This window comes from Meriones unguiculatus, chromosome 3 (assembly GCF_030254825.1).
Source record: "Meriones unguiculatus strain TT.TT164.6M chromosome 3, Bangor_MerUng_6.1, whole genome shotgun sequence".
In the NCBI taxonomy this organism is placed as follows: domain Eukaryota; kingdom Metazoa; phylum Chordata; class Mammalia; order Rodentia; family Muridae; genus Meriones; species Meriones unguiculatus.
Genome location: NC_083351.1, coordinates 511,992 through 529,854, shown reverse-complemented (window position 1 = coordinate 529,854; position 17,863 = coordinate 511,992). Strand labels below are relative to the sequence as shown.

The following is a 17,863-nucleotide window of genomic DNA, read 5'->3' as shown; positions in this document are numbered from 1 at the left end:
TGTAACTTGTTATACTAACTACACATATCTACCTTCTTTTGTTCACCATAATCTCATACTGAAAATGTACCATAATGATTTATTTCCTACACCCCAAACCTCAAGAGTTCTCAGAATCTGCAAACAACCGATCTAATGCTGAAGAGCTTGAGATAACCTGAATATAACTTCATTTTGAAATAAAGATCTTGACTGGGAACTGAATTCAGGTACCAGGAAATATCACAGAATGTACACCTGGCAGAAAACAAAGTTAACTCTCCTAGCAACAGCCTCCAGGAAATATAACAGAATAAATGCTTCATAGAAAATAGAGACAAACTCCCTGGCAATAATCAATGGGAATTGGTTGAGAATCGGGTGGAAAAATTCTCCCCAATGTTTCAGATATGGTTTAGAAAAATAGCCATTGTGATTATTTGCCTTAGCCATTGTGATTGTGTGCCTCAGAAAAGGTCACCCTGCCCTGCTAAACTTCACCCAATTCTGTAACGCCAAGGCTTGTGCCCCCCTGCTTGCTGCCATGGAAACCCCTGGCTCACAGACTTTCCCTTTAAAAATCCTGTTCACTCAGAGCTCAGGATCCCACTTCTCTACTGCTGTGCCGGTGAGACTTGGGTCCCGAGTTCGATCGCTCTCATAATAAAGCTCTCTTGCAATTGCATCGAGTCATCTCCTGGTGGTTTCTGAGGGTTCCATGAACCTGGCATAAGAATGCCCTTCTCTTCTTGACCATTTTATTCGAGATAGAGGAAAGGCAAAAAGGCAGGCAGGCTGTAAATCTGCCCGTGATTACCGTGTTCTGGGATTAAGGCTGTGGGCCACCATGCCCAGCTTTATTTCTACTTTTTTTTTTTTTTTTTTTTTGAGATCGAGCTCTTGCTAGGTAACTCAACAGGCCTTCAACAGTGAGGCGATTTTCCTGCAAGTTTCTCGTTTAGCAGAACTAGAAGAGCCCACTACCTCACTCATATTTTCGTTATCACTTGGACGTTAAATTTTTAAAGGGTTCTCCAAGGGAAATGACGTAATTCTAGAAGTTCTTGAACCTGAGGAAGAGATACTCGTTGCAGACATAGGGCGTAAACAAAGCGCTGGAGCACGGACACGTCTCGGGAATTGGCGGAGGGACCACCTGGAGGAAACCGAACTTAGTACAGTTCCAAACAAACCAAAGGAATCCGCGACTTCCGCCCGGCAGTTTCCATGATTGCGCAAGCGCCGCGCAGCGCGTCAACAACAGCGACGGCCCCTTCGTGCGCAGGCGCGGCTCACGCCGTTCTATTCGCCGGCTCAGAGGCTGTGACGTCAGATGCGGGCATAGGTGGTCCACGAGCGCAGGCCTCAGCTGCTTAGGCCTCAAACTGACGCAGCGTTGACCGGTCGCTCTCCCCCGCCGGTCGCAGTGCGGGCCCGGGCAGGCACCGTCCCTCTCCCCAAGCGTCACGTCGCCCTCACTTCCGCGTCGCTGGTTTCCGGTTACCGCCATCTTCCTCGCGCGGAAGCCGGCTCCTAGGTGGGAGCTCCGTAGCGAGTGCAGTGTGTAGTACGGTCGGTGCCATGCCGTCATCGCCGCTGCGGGTGGCGGTGGTGTGCTCGAGTAACCAGAATCGGAGCATGGAGGCACACAACATCCTCAGGTAGTGCAAGCTCCGTCTGCCCTCCGTCCCTCCCTCCTTTTCTTCCCACAGATTCTTGTCCAGACCCTGACCCTACACTGACCGAAGGTCGGGCCACGCCCGGCTAATACGCTCCTCGACCCCTCAGAGCGATCCGTGCGCGCCACGCCCTCATGTAGGGTAAGGATTACAGCGAAATCGATTTGAGAACCGAAATGTTCTTGGTCGCAGGAGCGTCATTCCCTGTAAGTCCTAGAGATGGCGTGCTGTTTGCGGCCTGCCTGCACACTCGCTTTGTGTCTGACAGCTGGCGGCCTCTGGGTACCACGGGCGAGGCCAAGGTCTTCCAGGATGCGAATGGTGCCCGACGGTTGTCTTTCCGGTGTGTGTCGTCATGCCACATTCACAGGAAAGCTCTCAACATATCAAGATGGAACGAGTCAGGAAGTAACAACAGTGACCAGAGTTGTTGACGTCAGGAATTGAGTGTTTGTTCCTGTCTACGTTTGCACAAGCCACGACCCCCATAACTCTAGTCGGTAATTCTGGAACACACAAATTCATCGGCTCAGTGGTACCACCTCGTATTTCTTTACGAATTTACCTGTGTCTAATAGGGCATTCCTTTTTTATAGTATTTTGTCTTCAAAATCTCTTGACAAAATGAGAAACTGACATTGCATTACAGTTAAAATGTGGTCCTTTTTTCCCCTGAGTTAACTTGTGAACTTTTTTTAACAGTTTCATTCCCTGCCACTACCACCACAAGACAGGGTCTCTGTAGTCCTGGCCGTCTTGGAACTTGCTCTGTAGACCAGGTTGGCCTCAGACAGAGATTTGCCTGCCTCTGCCTCTGCCTCTGCCTCCCAAATGCTGGGATTAAAGGTGTGCTGCTGGCTTTGAACTCACTCTTTGACCTGTCTTCCTCCTGCTGGTCTTACTAATAGTAGTTTGCCACCATACCAAGCACTGTCTCATGTTTTCTTAGAGGGCCAGAGTATTAGTTGCCCATCGTCTGTAAATTCTAAAATTTCATTCTTCCTACTGTTTACCACACAGACCTATAGTTCTCAACCTTCCTAATACTGAGACCTTTTAATACCATTTCTCATGTTGTGGTGACTCCCAGCCATAAAATTATTTTTGTTGCTACTTCATAATTGTAATTCTGCTACTTTTATGACTCACAAATATGTTTTCTGATGACCCCTGTGATAGGGTCATTAGCCAACCACTGTCAGACTATAATCTTTACTTAGTAGCTTTGTTTGTTAGTTTTGCAGATGGTGGCATGCTTTGAATTTAAGCAGTATACACAGGCTACACAGTGTAAAGCTAGGGGCTCTAAGCCCCCATATCAAAAGGGGGGGTTAGGATGTCCTACTTCAGCTTGTATCCTTCTGGATAGGTCCCTTACCCTTAACCTTCCTCCCCTCTTTTTGCTGTCTTGGCCAGATGGCCTTGAACTAAGATTTATCTTGCCTCTGTGTGCTCGGATTACAAGGTTAGGATGCTGTGCCTGACCTTTTTGAGTCGTCTCTGCACACATGCACTCAACAGGGATTTAAAACCACTCTAGAACCTGCTCTTCTGAGACACTGTGAACACTGTTAGTTCTAAGTGTTCTTATACTTGCACCTGTGCCTGCCTGGAGGTAGAGCTTTGGTCTGTGTCATCCTCCATAATTTGCCCACCTCCTTTGAGACAGGGTTTCTCAGTGAGTCTTGGTAATCAAACTCAGGTCCTCATGTTCGTGTGGTAAGCACTGTCCTGACCAGTCTTGCAGGACCCTTGGTCTCAGTTCACACTGTAGCTCAGGTTGAACTTGAAGTTTTGGCATTCCTCTCCTGCTACAGCCCCCCAATTGATAGGATTATAAGTGTAATCCACTGTGTTCTCTTTTTTTTTTTTTTTTTTTCTTTTCTGAGGGTAACTACAAAACTGTCACTAATCAGAGATTCCATGCAACCGTTGATTTTGTCATTCTTCCATTAGTAGACAGTGGGGGATTTTAAGTGACAACTTCCTTGACCTGGGTAAAGTGTTTGGTCACTATTCTGGTATAAATGTATAGACATATTAAGCCAAATGGCAGGCAGGTTTCCCCTTCTTACAGTTTTCAAGGGCGCCTTCAAGAATGGTGCATGTCCACACAGTTCCCCTTGCCTTTCTTAAAACCTAAAATAGAGCTGGCCATGTTGGCAGGCCTTTAATCCCAGCACTCAGGGAGGCAGAGGCAGGTGGATTGCTGCGAGTTCAAAGCCAGCCTGGTCTACAAAGAGTCCAGGATAGCCAAGGCTACACAGAGAAACCCTGTCTCAAAAAACCAAAACTGAACAAACAAAAGGACCTAAAATAGAAAAACTATTTTATTAAGTATACTTCAAGAGGACAATAGGCTGGGTGGTGGCGGTACACACTGATCCCAGCACTTGGAGGCAAAGGCAGGCAGATCTGCCCACAGGACGAATTCTAGGACATCAAGGGCTACACATAGCTGGGAATATAGCTCAGAAGTAGAGTACTCACTTAGTATGCCCACGGTTATGAGTTCAGTCCTAGCACTCACAAACCAAAGGGAGAAGCAGCTGGGGGAAGGCATAGCTCAGTAGCAGGCTTGTGTATTGTGTACAAAGCCCTGGGTTTGATTCTTAACACCCCGTTAAAATGATTTGGTAACTCATGTCTGTAATCCTAGTACCTAGGAGGTAGAAGCAATAAAACTAGAAGTTTGTTATAATCATTGCAGGCCAGCACGGGCTACGTGGGACCCTATCTAAGGCCTCTCTGAGTATTTGTGAGTAAGTCCCAAAGTAGGAGAAACAAGCTTTAGAGAGCTGGTCTGGTAAGTCTTTCTGCCAGAGTACTTTCTTTAAGCCATTTAAGTTTCTCTTGTGTGTGCCTGTTCCTCCATGTGGGGTGGGTGTGTGGAGGCCAGAGCTTGATGTCAGACAACTGTCTTCTCTTGCTCTCCACCATATATTTTGAGACAGTCTCCTTGAATTTGGAGCTCATTAATTAGGTATTCTGGCTGATAGCTAACTCCAGGTTATTGCTATCTCCACCTTTCCCATGCTAAGATTACAGCTAAACATCATAGCCAGTTATTTTGTTGGTTTAGGTTTGTTTGTTTGTTTTTTGAGACAGGGTTTCTCTGTGTAGCCTTAGCTGTCCTGGACTTGCTTTGTAGACCAGGCTGCTGGCCTTGAACTCACAGACATCTGGCAGCCTCTGCCTCCTAGAGGGCTGGCATTACAGTCGTGGCCACCATGCCCTGCTGGTTTAGTTTATTTAAGTATATTTTTCTTCCTTTTTTGTTTTGTTTTGAGATAGAGTTTCTCTGTGTAGCCATGCTGTCCTGGAACTCATTCTGTGGATCAGGATGGCCTCAAACTCAGAGATTTGTTTTACCTCCTGAGTGCTGGGGTTAAAGGTCTATGCTGCTGCCACCCCCCAACTTGTTATTTATTTTTTTAATGTTATGTGTATCATTGTTTTTTTCTGCTTGTGTGTCTGTACTGTGGGCATGTAGTGCCCATGGGAGGAAATAGGAGCCTGAGAAGAATCCAGTTCATTAGAGAAAAGGAGTTAACCAGTTTCATAGTGAGCACATGTTCTGGGCCACACTGAAAGAGAGACTGCAGATGAGATTAAGTCTTAGGGCCACCAGAGTTGTGCCATCCAGTAACTGGTAGTAAACGACACAGGGTTGAAGCTAGGCCACTCTGAGGTGCCGTGAGTGTCTCTCTGTCTTTAAGCTGTGTTATCCATAGTCTTCTACATGGAGGGGGATAAACTGACTCTCCTGGGTGGTTTTGATTCTAGGTAGACTACTATAAAGAAATTAACTGGAGGGCCTGGGGATGGCTCAGGGTTAAGAGCACTGAGGTTCTGAGTTCAGTTCCCAGTGGCCACATGATGGCTCATGGCCATGTATAATGAGATCTGGCGCCCTCTTCTGGCATGCAAGTGTATATGCAGACAGAACATTGCATGCATAGTAAGTAAATTTTTTTTTATTTTTTTCTTTCCATTTTTTAAAATTTTTATTAATCACACTTTATTCACTTTGTATTCCCCCCATGGCCCCCTTCCTCCTCCCCTCCCAACCCTACCCTTCCCCTTCTCCACACATGCCCAAGTCCACTGATAGGGGAGGTCTTCCTCTCCTTCCATCTGATCCTAGTCTTTCAGGTCTCATCAGGAGTAACTGCACTGTCTTCCCCTGTGGCCTGGTAAGGCTGCTCCCCCATTGGGGGTAGGTGATCAAAGAGCAGGCCAATCAGTTCATGTCAGAGACAGTCCCTGTTCCCATTACTAGGGAACCCACTTGGACACTGAACTGCCATGGGCTACATCTGTGTAGGAGTTCTAGTTTATCTCCATCAGTTGTTCTTGGTTGGAGTATCAGTCTCAGAAAAGACCCCTGTGTCCAGATTTTATGGTTATGTTGCTCTCCTTGTGGAGCTCCTGTCCTCTCCAGCTCTTATTATTTCCTACTTCTTTCATGAAATTCCCTGCACTCTGCCCAAAGTTGGCCATAAGTCTCAGCATTTGCTTTGATACCCTGCAGGGGAGAGCCTTTCAGAGGCCCTCTGTGGCAGGCTCCTGTACTGTTCCCTGATTTCTCCTTCTGATATCTATCCTCTTTGCCTTTCTTTATGGGGTTTGAGCATTTAGCCAGAGTCCTCCTTCCTGATTAGTTTCTTTAAGTGTACAGATTTTAGTAGGTGTATCCTATATGTCTAATATCCACTTATGAGTGAGTATATACCCTGTGTGTCTTTTTGCTTCTGGGATACCTCACTCAGGATGATCTTTTCCAGTTCCCACCATTTACCTTCAAATTTCATGATTTATTGTCTTTTATTGCTGAATAATATTCCATTCTGTAGATATACCACAATTTCTGTATCCATTCCTCAGTTGAGGGACATCTGGGTTGTTTCCAGCTTCTGTCTATTACAAATAAAGCTGCTACAAACATGGTTGAGCAAATGTCCTTATTGTGTATTTGAGCATCTTTTAGATATATGCCTAGGAGTGATATAGCTGGATCTTGAGGAAGTGCTATTCCTAATTGTCTGAGAAAGTGCCAGATTGATTTCCAAAGTGGTTGTATAAGTTTACATTCCCACCAGCAATGGAGGAGGGTTCCCCTTTCTCCACAACCTCTCCAGCACATGTTGTCACTTGTTTTTTTGATCTTAGCCATTCTGAAAAATACGGAACGCTTCATGAATTTGCTTGTCATCCTTGTGCAGGGGCCATGCTAATCTTCTCTGTATTGTTCTAATTTTAGTATATGTGCTACCGAAGCGAGCACAAGTAAATCTTTTTAAAAAGAAATGAAATTGTTAGGAACATGAAGATTTGGAGCCAGTATATAATCCCAGCACTGGAGAGGCCAAAGCATAGGGATCACAGGTTTCACACCAGTGGATTCCGCTATAGTGAGAGCCTACCTTGAAAAAAGCTGGGTGCGATGATACATACTTAGAATTGTCCCAAGCTGTAGGAGGGACAGGGTGGTGGGAGGTTCGAAGCCCATCTGGGACATAGATTATTCCTCTTTTTTCTTTTCCTTCCTTCCTATCTTTCTTTTTTTTTTTTTTTTTAAAAAGGAAAGAGAACTAAGGCTACGGGTCTTAGCAGCATGCCTCCATGAGAACATGTTGCCTTCACAGACTTTGAGAGACTAGTTTCTGTTTTGTTCCTGCAGAAAGCAGGATTAAGTCCAAGGAGTTGCTAAAGAAAGTGGACTTCTGCTTAGCTGTGAATGTGAGACAAAATTGAGTATATCAAACTCAGTAACAGCTTTAAACACTAAAGGTTATTGCCCAAGCAGGCCAGATGGCTTGGGTGCTTAGCATAAGCCTGACAACCTGAGCTTGATTCCTGGGACCCACATTGGTGGAATGAGAACCAACTCCTACAAGTTGTCCTCTGACCTGTATATACACACATGCTAAACAATATAAATGTAGTAAGTGTATTTAAAACATTATGTACCTGGCACAGTGGCACACGACTTTAATCCCAGCACTCAAGAGAGACAGGTAGGTGGATCTTTGGGAGTCTGAGATCATCGTGGTCTGCATAGCTGTTTCTCGGCTACACAGGGCAACATGTTAAAACAGAACCTTCATGTTATTGTCCGTGCTTAGAATTGTCTTCTCTTGCTTTTTTTGGTTATTTGAGGTAGGTTTTTCTTTTTGTGACCTTGCCTAGAACCAGCTTTGTAGACCAGGCTGGCCCCAAACTAATAGCGATCCGCCTGCCTCTGCCTCCTGGGTGCTGGGATTAAAGACATGCAGCATCTCTGCCTGGCTTAAACCTTTCTTTTTTTGGCGAGAAAATGGGTGGCACTTGTTCTTTCAAGTAATGCCATCAATTTGGTCAAAACATTTCCAAAGAATTTTAATCCCTGTGTTAGTTAATATTTTGTTCCTGTGACACACAACTAAGAGAAACATCTTAAGGGAGAAAATTTGGGCGTAAAGTTTCAGGCCATGGTCATTTGGCTCTGCTGTTATTCATCCTGTGGTGAAGAAGGGCATTGTGGAGAGGACCTGCTAGAGCAGAGCTCTTCACCTCTTCATTCATGGTCAGGAGAAGACATTTTATTCATGGTGATGTACTTTGCCCAGCTAGGCCCTGCCTCTTGTTTTTCTTCAATAATGAGTCTGTTCATATTAAGCCACTGATTAGGTTGGAATTCTTGAGTTTGTTTTTTTGTTTGTTTTTGAAACAAGGTTTCTCTTTGTAGCCTGGCTGTCCTGGAACTTGCCAGGCTGACCTTGAACTCGGAGATCCACTGGCCTCTGTTGGAATCCAATAAGTGCCATCAGTCCAGGCTCCCTGGGCCTCTTGGGTGAACATAAGATCTTACCAGTCTTGAAAACCTTGGAAGATTGATAGCCTGTAAACAGTTGATTTGGACATCATGTAAACAACATTCTAGAAGTTAGGCTGAAAGACCCCAGCTAACCCTGAGTAAAGATGACAGGATTGTAGTACTTCCTGCTTAGAGATAGACTTGCTTTTAGAAGCAGTAGGATGTCAGCGCTCTAAAATCATAATCTGAAATCCCGTTATCACTTCAGAACATTAAGAGGGGAAAAATATCAGAACTTATGTTGGCAATTTGGAAATTTTCCTTGGTGTACATTTTACCGTTGGTCTTTGGTACAACAGTGAAGCAATTTTGTTTTTCTTAATGTAACATTTTCTAATATGAATTCACTAATAGATTTTTGATAGGTGTGAAAGACATTTATTTTTCTGGCAGATTAGATAGAATAGTTGCCCTTCAGGCAAAGCTGTTGATTGTCAGGAGTATTTTTATAACATTCACTGCTTTTATGTAAGAAGCAGATTGTCACTTTACAAGATGGGCTGTTGTGCCGGTTTTAGAGGCTTCAGAGAAAGCAGAGCTTTTGTTGCTAATTAGCCTTTTTGCCACCCGGGAACAGCTTTTTTGGGGGAAACAAAGTGCATTGCGATTATTTTTAAATGGGATACTTAAAAGTAATAGTTGAGAAAGCTGGATGTTGGGAGGCACGTCCTAATACGATGGCTGACCACGCAGCCAGCTTTTGGACTTGGAGCCACATCAAGACTAGGTCAGGTTGTTTTGGGGATGATGTATTTGTAGGATGTGGACAGATTAAAATGGAGAGTATTCCCTGTGAAAAACCCTGCATCAGCCTTACAACCCTCTGTGGAGTTGTGGCCATGTCTATCATGCCTTCTAAAATGCCCTTGGGAACTTGGTTGGTCCATAAATGAGTGTGTTGTGTGTATTTCAAGTGCCTCTGTCTCCTGCCCCACCTTGTTTTGTTGGGTTTCCTAGGCTGGTTTCAAAATCCTTAGCTCAAGTCTCTCAGCCTTCTGAGTAGCTGAGACTTGTGCCAGAGAGCCTAGCTCTGTACCGCACTTAAGGTACTTCAAGGGAGTGGCCAAAAAAGAAATTAGATCTCTGTACTCGGCTTTTTGTTTTTCCCATTGCTAAAATGATTTTTTCTATCAGTTAGAGTGGGTCTTAGGCAACAGGGACCTTTTGGAAAAAGTGCTTCAGCCCTTTTTTACTATGACTCAATTAATACAACGTTAGCTGTGTGTGGTGACGCACGCCTATAGTCTGAGCGCACTTGGGAGGCAGAGGCAGACCATTCTCTGAGTTCAAGGCCAGCCTGGTCTACAAAATGAGTCCCGGGCAGCCGAGGCTACACATACAGGCTCTGTCTTGGGGAAGAAAAAAAAAAAAAAAAAAAGACTTATAGAATACTCCATTAGTTCGTACTTGGTCACAAGTGGCTGTGGTTGTGAGACTTGGTATCTTTTACCTCATTCATGCATGAGGCAAATGTGCCAGGATTTGGAGCAGAACAGTCCCTGTTCATATTAAGAGCTGTATTCAGCTAATGACATAATAATTTCTGGTCACATTAGACACAGGACTCATTGTAGATATTATTTTCAAGTCTGTAATTCTCAGTTCCTGCCACAGTGCTTGCGCTCACCCTTTCCAGAGGTGATCTTCCCTTCTGTTGGGCATTGTCACCAGTCATTTTTGTAGTGTGATCTTCCTTTTACAAGTTTGTATATTTTGTATATATGCATTTTGTTTGTGTGTTTGTTTCTGTTTTTGAGACTGGGTTTCTCTATGTAGTCCTGGCTGTCCTGGAATTTGCTATGTAGTTCAGGCTGACTTCAAACTCACAGATCTGCCTGCCTCTGCCTCTGCCTCTGCTTCTGCCTTGCTAGAATCAGAGATATATACCACCATGCCTGTTTGAGTTTGTGTTGTTTGGTTTTTTTGTGGTGTAGATCTTATTTGTCATTCATTACATGTTCTAGTTTAAAATTTTTAGATTTATCAAGCACAGTGGCGCACGCCTTTAATTCCTTTAAGCCCAAGCAGAAGCAGGAGAATTTTTGTGAGTTCAAGGCCAGCCTGGTCTACAAAGTGAGTCCAGGACAGCCACGGCTACACAGAGAAACCCTGTCTCAAAACAACAAAACAAACAATTTAGATTTGTATTTGTGTGTGTGTTTTGTTTTCCTTTGATGTATATATGTGTACCACATGTGTACTTGGTGTTCATGGAGGTCACGAGGGCACAGTGGTGCTGGAGGGATGGCTCAGTTCCTGAGGGCACTTACTGCAGAAGACTAGGGTTCCATTCCCAGTGTCTCCATGGTTCTTCACAGCTGTTCATAATTCCAGTGCTAGAATGCATATGATACATACATACATGGAGACATATATATCTGTACACATACATAGGAACATAAGCAAAACTCATGTACATAGAATAAATCTACAGTTTTTTGTTTTTAAAGCAGAGGAGAAGGCAGGCATCAGATTGCCTGAAACTGGACTCATCAGTGGTTTTGAACCATCGTATTGTCACTAGGAATTTTACCTGAGTCCTCTGCAAGAACAAATGTTCTAACTGCCAAGCCATCTCTTCAGTCCCTATTCTTGCTCTGTATTCAAAACTCTTATTGGCTGCTGGGCACGGTGGTGCATGCTTGTAACCCTCGCACTTGGAGAGGCAGGCAGATCTCTGTGAGTTTGAGGCCAGCCTGGTCATAAAGCAAGTTCAGGACAGCCAAAGGCTACAGAGAAACCCTGTCTCAAAATCAAGAAGCATAAACAACCAAATCCCACCTGTCATTGAAAAGGCAAGTCTTTGTCTTGTGGGCCTTAATCCCAACACCCATGGAGGGCATGCCCATAGCAAGAACCATATGTAAAGCAGAGGGTACAACATCAAAGGATCTGAGAGGAAAAGACTCTAACTCCATGGTGCTTCTTGGCCCTGGGCACCTTTAAGGTGAGTGCCACCACACCTCATTCTTGCTTATGTTCTTCTAAAAATATTTCTCTTATTGCACACTGTCCAAGTGGTGAGGAAATTGTTTCATATTTATTAAGGGAACCCTCTTCTTTGACCCCATCAGGAAGGCATTGTGTCTAGGCCCTTTCCTGCCCCATGTCTGCCTGGGTAGCCTTCCTAGTTCTAAAAGCACTGGGCTCTGTTGCATTCTTCCTCACTTTTGGTTAGAACATTATAAATTTTGTTTCGCATTTATTTTAGTAGCTCAAGTATATGTGAACCTCCAGTTTAATAATGATTCTATGTTTTAGGTTGTGCTTCTTATGTGTACTATTCTGGGGACCTGGTTGTATAGCTTGGATATTCAGAAAGCACAGGAATTGACTCAGCTTTTTAGCAACCTCATTGACCTTAGCTGAGGTGTCTCAACTTAAATGTGAACTACTTTTTTCGGGATTAAAAAAAAATAATAATAATTAATTAATTTAGTTAGTTAGTTGGGTGTTTTTTTTGTTTGTTTGTTTTTTGGGTTTTTTTGTTGTTGTTGTTGTTGTTTTTGTTTTTTTGAGACAAGGTTTCTCTGTATAGCGAGGGATGTCATGGAACTAATTCTGTTGACCAGGCTGGTTTCAAACTCGGGGATCCATCTGCCTGTCTCTCATCTGCCTGTCTGCCTTCCGAGGGCTGGGATTAAAGGTGTACACCGCAATGCCCAGCTAGAATTACTTTTTATAGCTCTGCTTTTGTAACCTCTTTGTAAGTGACACGTGTAGTGATATAAGACTATGTTGCCTGGCAACAGCTTTTCACACAGTTCTTGGAGATGATGACAGACCTTCAAAGGACTCTGTGTAGATTTACAACCAAGTGATTTGTTTGCTCTTGTGGTCATAGGCAACACTATGAATGTGTTTTGTTTTGTTTTTTACTAATTTTTTTAAAAAGATTTATTTATCATTTATAGTGTTCTGCCTGCATGTGTTCCTGCAGGCCAGAAGAGGGCACCAGATCTCGTTATAGATGGTTATGAGCCGCCATGTGGTTGCTGGGAATTGAACTCGGGACCTTTGGAAGAACAAACAGCAGTGCTCTTAACTGCTGAGCCATCTCTCCAGCACTCTGAATGTCTTTTCTGTGGCTGTGTGTGTGTGTGTGTGTGTGTGTGTGAGTTTCTGGAAGTGACGTTCTGGGTTGCTGTATGGGTATGGGCTCATTACCCACTGCAGGTGTTGGCTCGGCAGCCTTGTGTCTAGCTGCGGTGAGAAACCTGTCTTTCCTAATTCATGTCACGGTGTTGCTGTTTGTGTACAGTCCACCAGTTATTTATATTTGTTTACTTTATACCTGCAGGCTGCTACCACATGATAGTCTCAGAAGAGAGCAGTGAATATAGCCCTTCCCTTTCTGTTCCCTACTCTCTGAAAACAGACCTGAGCTCTCCGTGTTCTTCCTTTTCACCCCTCCACCCATATATCATCATCATTATCATCATCGCTACTTTTTAGGGTCTCCATGTATACTCCAGTCTAGTACATCCTCAAATTTGTGATCCCCTGCCTTAATGTGTAACAGGTTTTCATCGCTACTTTTTTCACCTTGAGTTCTCGTAAGTGGAATAGTTGAAAAGTTGTAGTACTTTTTTATAAATTCTCCTTTACTTGGGGTGTTTAGGCCTCTACCTCCCTTCTGCCAACCCCCCAACCTTAAGTAGGAGAGAGAAAAGGTTAGTGGGGAGAGGGGCCCCAGACCCCTTTAATTCTAGCTATTTAGGGTCACGGTGTTCTTTTAGGGCTCTATTCCAATTTCTGTCAATAGCAGACACAGCTAGCAGGCTCCTCCACAACGCTGCGCCCTGAAGCATTTCTCTCCATCTGTCTGCTCCAAACCACCACACCATCTCTGGTCTCTTCAAACTGCTTCCTGCCACACGCCAACAACCAAGCGCCACACCTTCTCTTTCTTGCCTCTCAAATTTATATTCTCCTAGTCCTGGACCATGCCCTTCTCCATGCATGTGGAAGGCCTTTACCAGCTGGCAAAGATCATACCCCACACATGACAATTAATAGGTGTGACAAACTATAGCCCAACTAAAATCCCACACTTGAGATTAAAACAAAAGCATATTTACATAGCACACAAAGAAACCAAAACTTCCATTTCAAAAAGTAGTACCTGCACATTTTGTGTTTCTCTTACACAATGAAATAGAATATTGTTTTATGCAACAGTGACTTATTTTCTTGATGTCCTGTTTGTGTTACTGTCCCTTCTGTGGGTCAGTTGTTCAGTAGTCTCATTACTTTTGTGGTAGCTTTTTTAGCAAGTGGGGCTGGGTGGCTCTGTGGTAGGCAGTTGTTCTGTGCATATCATGATGCTGAGCAGCATTCTTAGCCAGTTGTGATAGTCAAAGATGTTGTAGGTAATTCCGAATGAACAGTTAAACAGATGAACGACAGTGAAAACAGAATTGTGTGTGGTAGCATGACTTCAAGGCTAGCCAGATGTACTTAGTGAATTCCAACTCAGCTTGGGCTGTATAAGGAAACCTGTCTCAAAACAACAGCGAAAATACAGAAAAGTTTGACCACAATTAGGCTTTTTAAAAATTTTAATTGTTGAGCTAACAAATGGTGATACAAGCCTTTAAACTCAACACTGAGGAATCAGAGGTATTTGGATTTCTGTGAGTTCAAGGCCAGCCTGGTCTACATAATGACTTTGAAGGCTTATAGAGTGAGATCTTGTCTTGGGCAGGGGGAGGGAAGGACTAGGAGTTGCATTTTTCAAGCTGTAGAGATGCCTGGTGGTTAGGAACATTTGTTGATTTTGCAGAGGACCTGGGTTTAGTTTCCAGCATGCCCATGGAGTTGTACTGCAGCAGCTCCAGTTCCGGGGGACCCAGTGCTCTCTTCTGAGCTCTGACATCACCTGGCACATGGGTGGTACATAGACAGGTGATATACCCATACACAGAAACAAAATACACTTTTGTTAAGTTTAAAAAGAACCCAAGGCTTTGTAGCGCATGCCTTTAATCCCAATACTTGGGAGGCAGAGGTAGGTGAATCTCTTGGAGTTAGAGGCTAACCTGGTCTACATAATGTGTTCCAGTACAGCCAGAGCTACACGGTGAGACACTGTCTCAAAAAAAACAGAAAAGGGCTGGAGAGATGGCTCAGAGGTTAAGAGCACTGGCTGTTCTTCCAAAAGTCCCGAGTTCAATTCCCAGCAACCACATGATAGCTCATAGCCATCTATGATGAGATCTGGTGCCCTCTTCTGGTGTGTAGGCGCACACACACAGACAGAATACTGTATAAGTAATAAACAAATCTTTAAAACAACAACAAACCAACTAAGTTTTATTCCAAATTAACTTCTTGTGCATGGACCTGTTGTGACAGACTTAAAGTTGTGCTTGTCAGTGATGACGGCAAGTCCTCTGGTTACACACAAGTGTCTGTATTCTGTGGTGCTTTTTTCCTCTTGGTACAGATGCAGCGTGAGAGCCTGCTCAGGTCACATGGGTCTGGTTGGTTGGCCTGTAGCTCTTTTGCATTTCCTCTGATTTATCAAAATCTGCAACCTGCTGGGGTTCGTGAAAGTCATTACAGCTATTGTGGCTGTTCACCCTGGCAGGACTCCTGTCTACCTGAGTCTGGATTGCTACGAAGTTGGTCGGTGACTGCAGGGTTCTAGACTTCACTCAGTCAGCATTTTGAGTTTTAGAGTAACAGCTGTAATTTTCCACATTTAGCTCTGTAATACTAATTCTCTTCTGATTGAATTAATGTAACTTGTTATAGAATTTTTTAAAAAATGGTTTTAGCACTTGGATAAAAATTTTAAATGTAGGTTAGGTGTAGTGGCATAGGACTAATCTCACCACTCTGGAGGCAGAAGCAGGCAGATCTCTTGAGTTCAAGGGCAGCCTGATTTTGTGGAAAGACCAAGTCTCAAAAATAATGGTAAATAAGTAAAAGCAGCTGGGGAGATGTATCATTTTTTAAGTGCCTACTCTGCAAACATGAGGACCTGAGTTCAGATTTCCAGCATCCACATAAAAATCGTGTGTGTGTGTGTGTGTGTGTGTGTGTGTGTGTGTGTGTGTGTAAAACCCTAGCACTAGGGCAGGAGTGTTAGTTAAGAGGACACGTGGATCCCTAAAGTTCTCTGGCCAGCCAGTCCAGAGAAATCGAACTTGAGATTCAGTGAGAGCCCCTCTTCCCCTCTGAGAAAAGGGGGAGAGGACCTGAGGAGGAGGAGGCTTTCATGTGCATAAGCACGCGCATGCTGTGGAAGCCTCCGTACCCGCGCACTAGAGAGCAGAGACCTGAGGGCGTGTTCTTAGAAACTCTGCATTCTCTTCCTGCTCTCTTTAAATCTTATTTTGTGTGTATGCTGTCTATGGGAGCACGAAAAGTGAGCTGATGGGGACGGGCACAGTGTACATGTTGAGGCCATAGAACAACTGACAAGAGCCGATTCTCTGCTTTCATCATTCCAGGGATTGGATTTCAGCCATTGCCTTACACAGCACATGAATTTACCCACTGAGTCATCTTGCCCACCTAAAATGGGGTTGTTGAGATGGTTCTGCAAGTAAAGGCACTTGCTGCCAAGTCTGATCACCTGAGACCACATGATTGAAGCAGAGACATACAGGAAAGAAAGAAAGAGAGAGAGAGAGAGAGAGAGAGAGAGAGAGAAAGAAAGAAAGAAAAAATTTTAAAAGAAAAATAGGCTATTCATTTCTGTTTGTATAAAAACTTTGTTTTAATCTTTGATTTTTGTTTTGTTTTGTTTTTTTGTGTCTTTCAGCAAACGGGGTTTCAGTGTCCGCTCCTTTGGAACAGGAACTCATGTGAAGCTCCCAGGACCAGCACCTGACAAGCCCAATGTTTACGACTTCAAAACCACATATGACCAGATGTACAATGATCTCCTCAGGAAAGACAAAGAACTGTATCCCATGGCTGACCCTTAAAGAGCCAGGGTGGTCATTTGGTGGGTGTGATTTGTGACTGGTGGTCACTCTGATCCCCCACCTTGTAGGGTGTGTTTTAGGTGAAACAGGGCCAGCACATGTGTTCCGGCATACACACCTGTGGTGCCTACATCAGTCCTTTCTTCTTTATAAGAAGTCAGTTTACTTTTTTTCTTTTTCCTTTTTTTTTTTTTGTTTTGTTTTGTTTTGTTTTGTTAAATTTGAGACCGGGTTTCACTATATAGCCCTGGCTAGCCTGGAATTCACTAAGTAGATAAGGCTAACCTTGAACTCACAGAGATGTGCCTTCCTCTGTCTCCTGAGTGCTGGGATTAAAGACATGGGACATCAGCTCAGTGGAGACCTCAGTTCCATTTCTTCTTCCCACTTGAGAGTCTAGAGCAGTGGTTCTCAACCTATAGTTTGTGACCCCTTTGGGGGGGTCAACCAGTCCTTTCACAGGGTTGCCTAAGACCATTGGAAAACATAGATGTTTACATTATAATTCATAACAAAATGAGTTATGAAGTAGCAAGGAGATAATTCTTGGTTGGAAGTCCACATCTTGAAGCACATCGTGAGGAGCTGTATTAAAGGGTGGCAGTGTTAGGAAGACGGAGAACCACTGGTCTAGAGACAGACACAAACTTAAAACCTAACTTGATGTGATTAAGCAGAAGGCCCTGATTGTTATTAAACAGTGGAGCGTAGAGACGACATGGAAATTAGAGGGTGCTGATGCTCGACTGTAGGCTGCCCAGCCACTTCCTCACAGCGCTGTGTGCACACTGACACATTGAGGCTCTTTGATGTTTCTGTGGCTCTTAGAGATATATTACCTGGCTTAGTGGCTCATGCCTGTAATCTTAGCCTTTGGGTCCTGAGGCAGGGAGATTGCTGCAAGTTTGAGAACAGCGTGGGCTACGTAGTTTGAGGCTAGGTTGGGCTATAGAACAAGATCCTATCTCAGAATAAAAAGTTGCTGTTTTTACCAAACAAAGCATGAAAAAATATAATATTCTGAGAGAACTTTACTTCAGAAAGAGGCAAAACAGTCTGAATCTTGTACTGTAGACTTTGTGGGAAAAGAAAAGGGCATGTTAAAATTAAAATACGCTTCCCATATGACGTATAATGGTTAACTTAATCAAGGTTCCAGGTTTTTGAGCAAGACGTTTTCTGATATTCCCCTGTACTAACTTGAGATTTCTCATGTTCATATGCTGAGCATGTGCATGAGGCATGAGCATAACGCTGAGCACCTGGAAAAGTAATTCTGGATATTCTTTAGTTACAGTAGTGCTTGGGCCCAAATGTGTGCATGAAACAACTTCTTTTTTTCCCTTTGTGGTTTTGTACATACTAGCCTAGCCTTCCACTGAGTTATCCCTAGGTCCAAAACTTGT

At 43.9% G+C, this 17,863-nt stretch overlaps 1 protein-coding gene and 1 non-coding gene across 2 annotated transcripts in view; one reads left to right on the top strand and one right to left on the bottom strand.

Annotated features, from left to right (window-relative positions):
• Window positions 1-1,504: 1,504 nt before the first annotated feature.
• Ssu72 (SSU72 homolog, RNA polymerase II CTD phosphatase) overlaps window positions 1,505-17,863 on the top strand; it is a 33,434-nt gene continuing 17,075 nt past the window's right edge. The window contains exons 1-2 of the mRNA XM_021655753.2: window positions 1,505-1,640; window positions 16,292-16,435. Coding sequence (XP_021511428.1) covers window positions 1,561-1,640; window positions 16,292-16,435 — 224 coding nt within the window. The 5' untranslated portion in view covers window positions 1,505-1,560. The remainder of the gene's footprint in view (window positions 1,641-16,291; window positions 16,436-17,863) is intronic.
• LOC132653439 (U6 spliceosomal RNA) lies at window positions 6,839-6,945 on the bottom strand. The gene has a single exon (XR_009591178.1). It is a non-coding gene; the product is annotated as a U6 spliceosomal RNA (small nuclear RNA).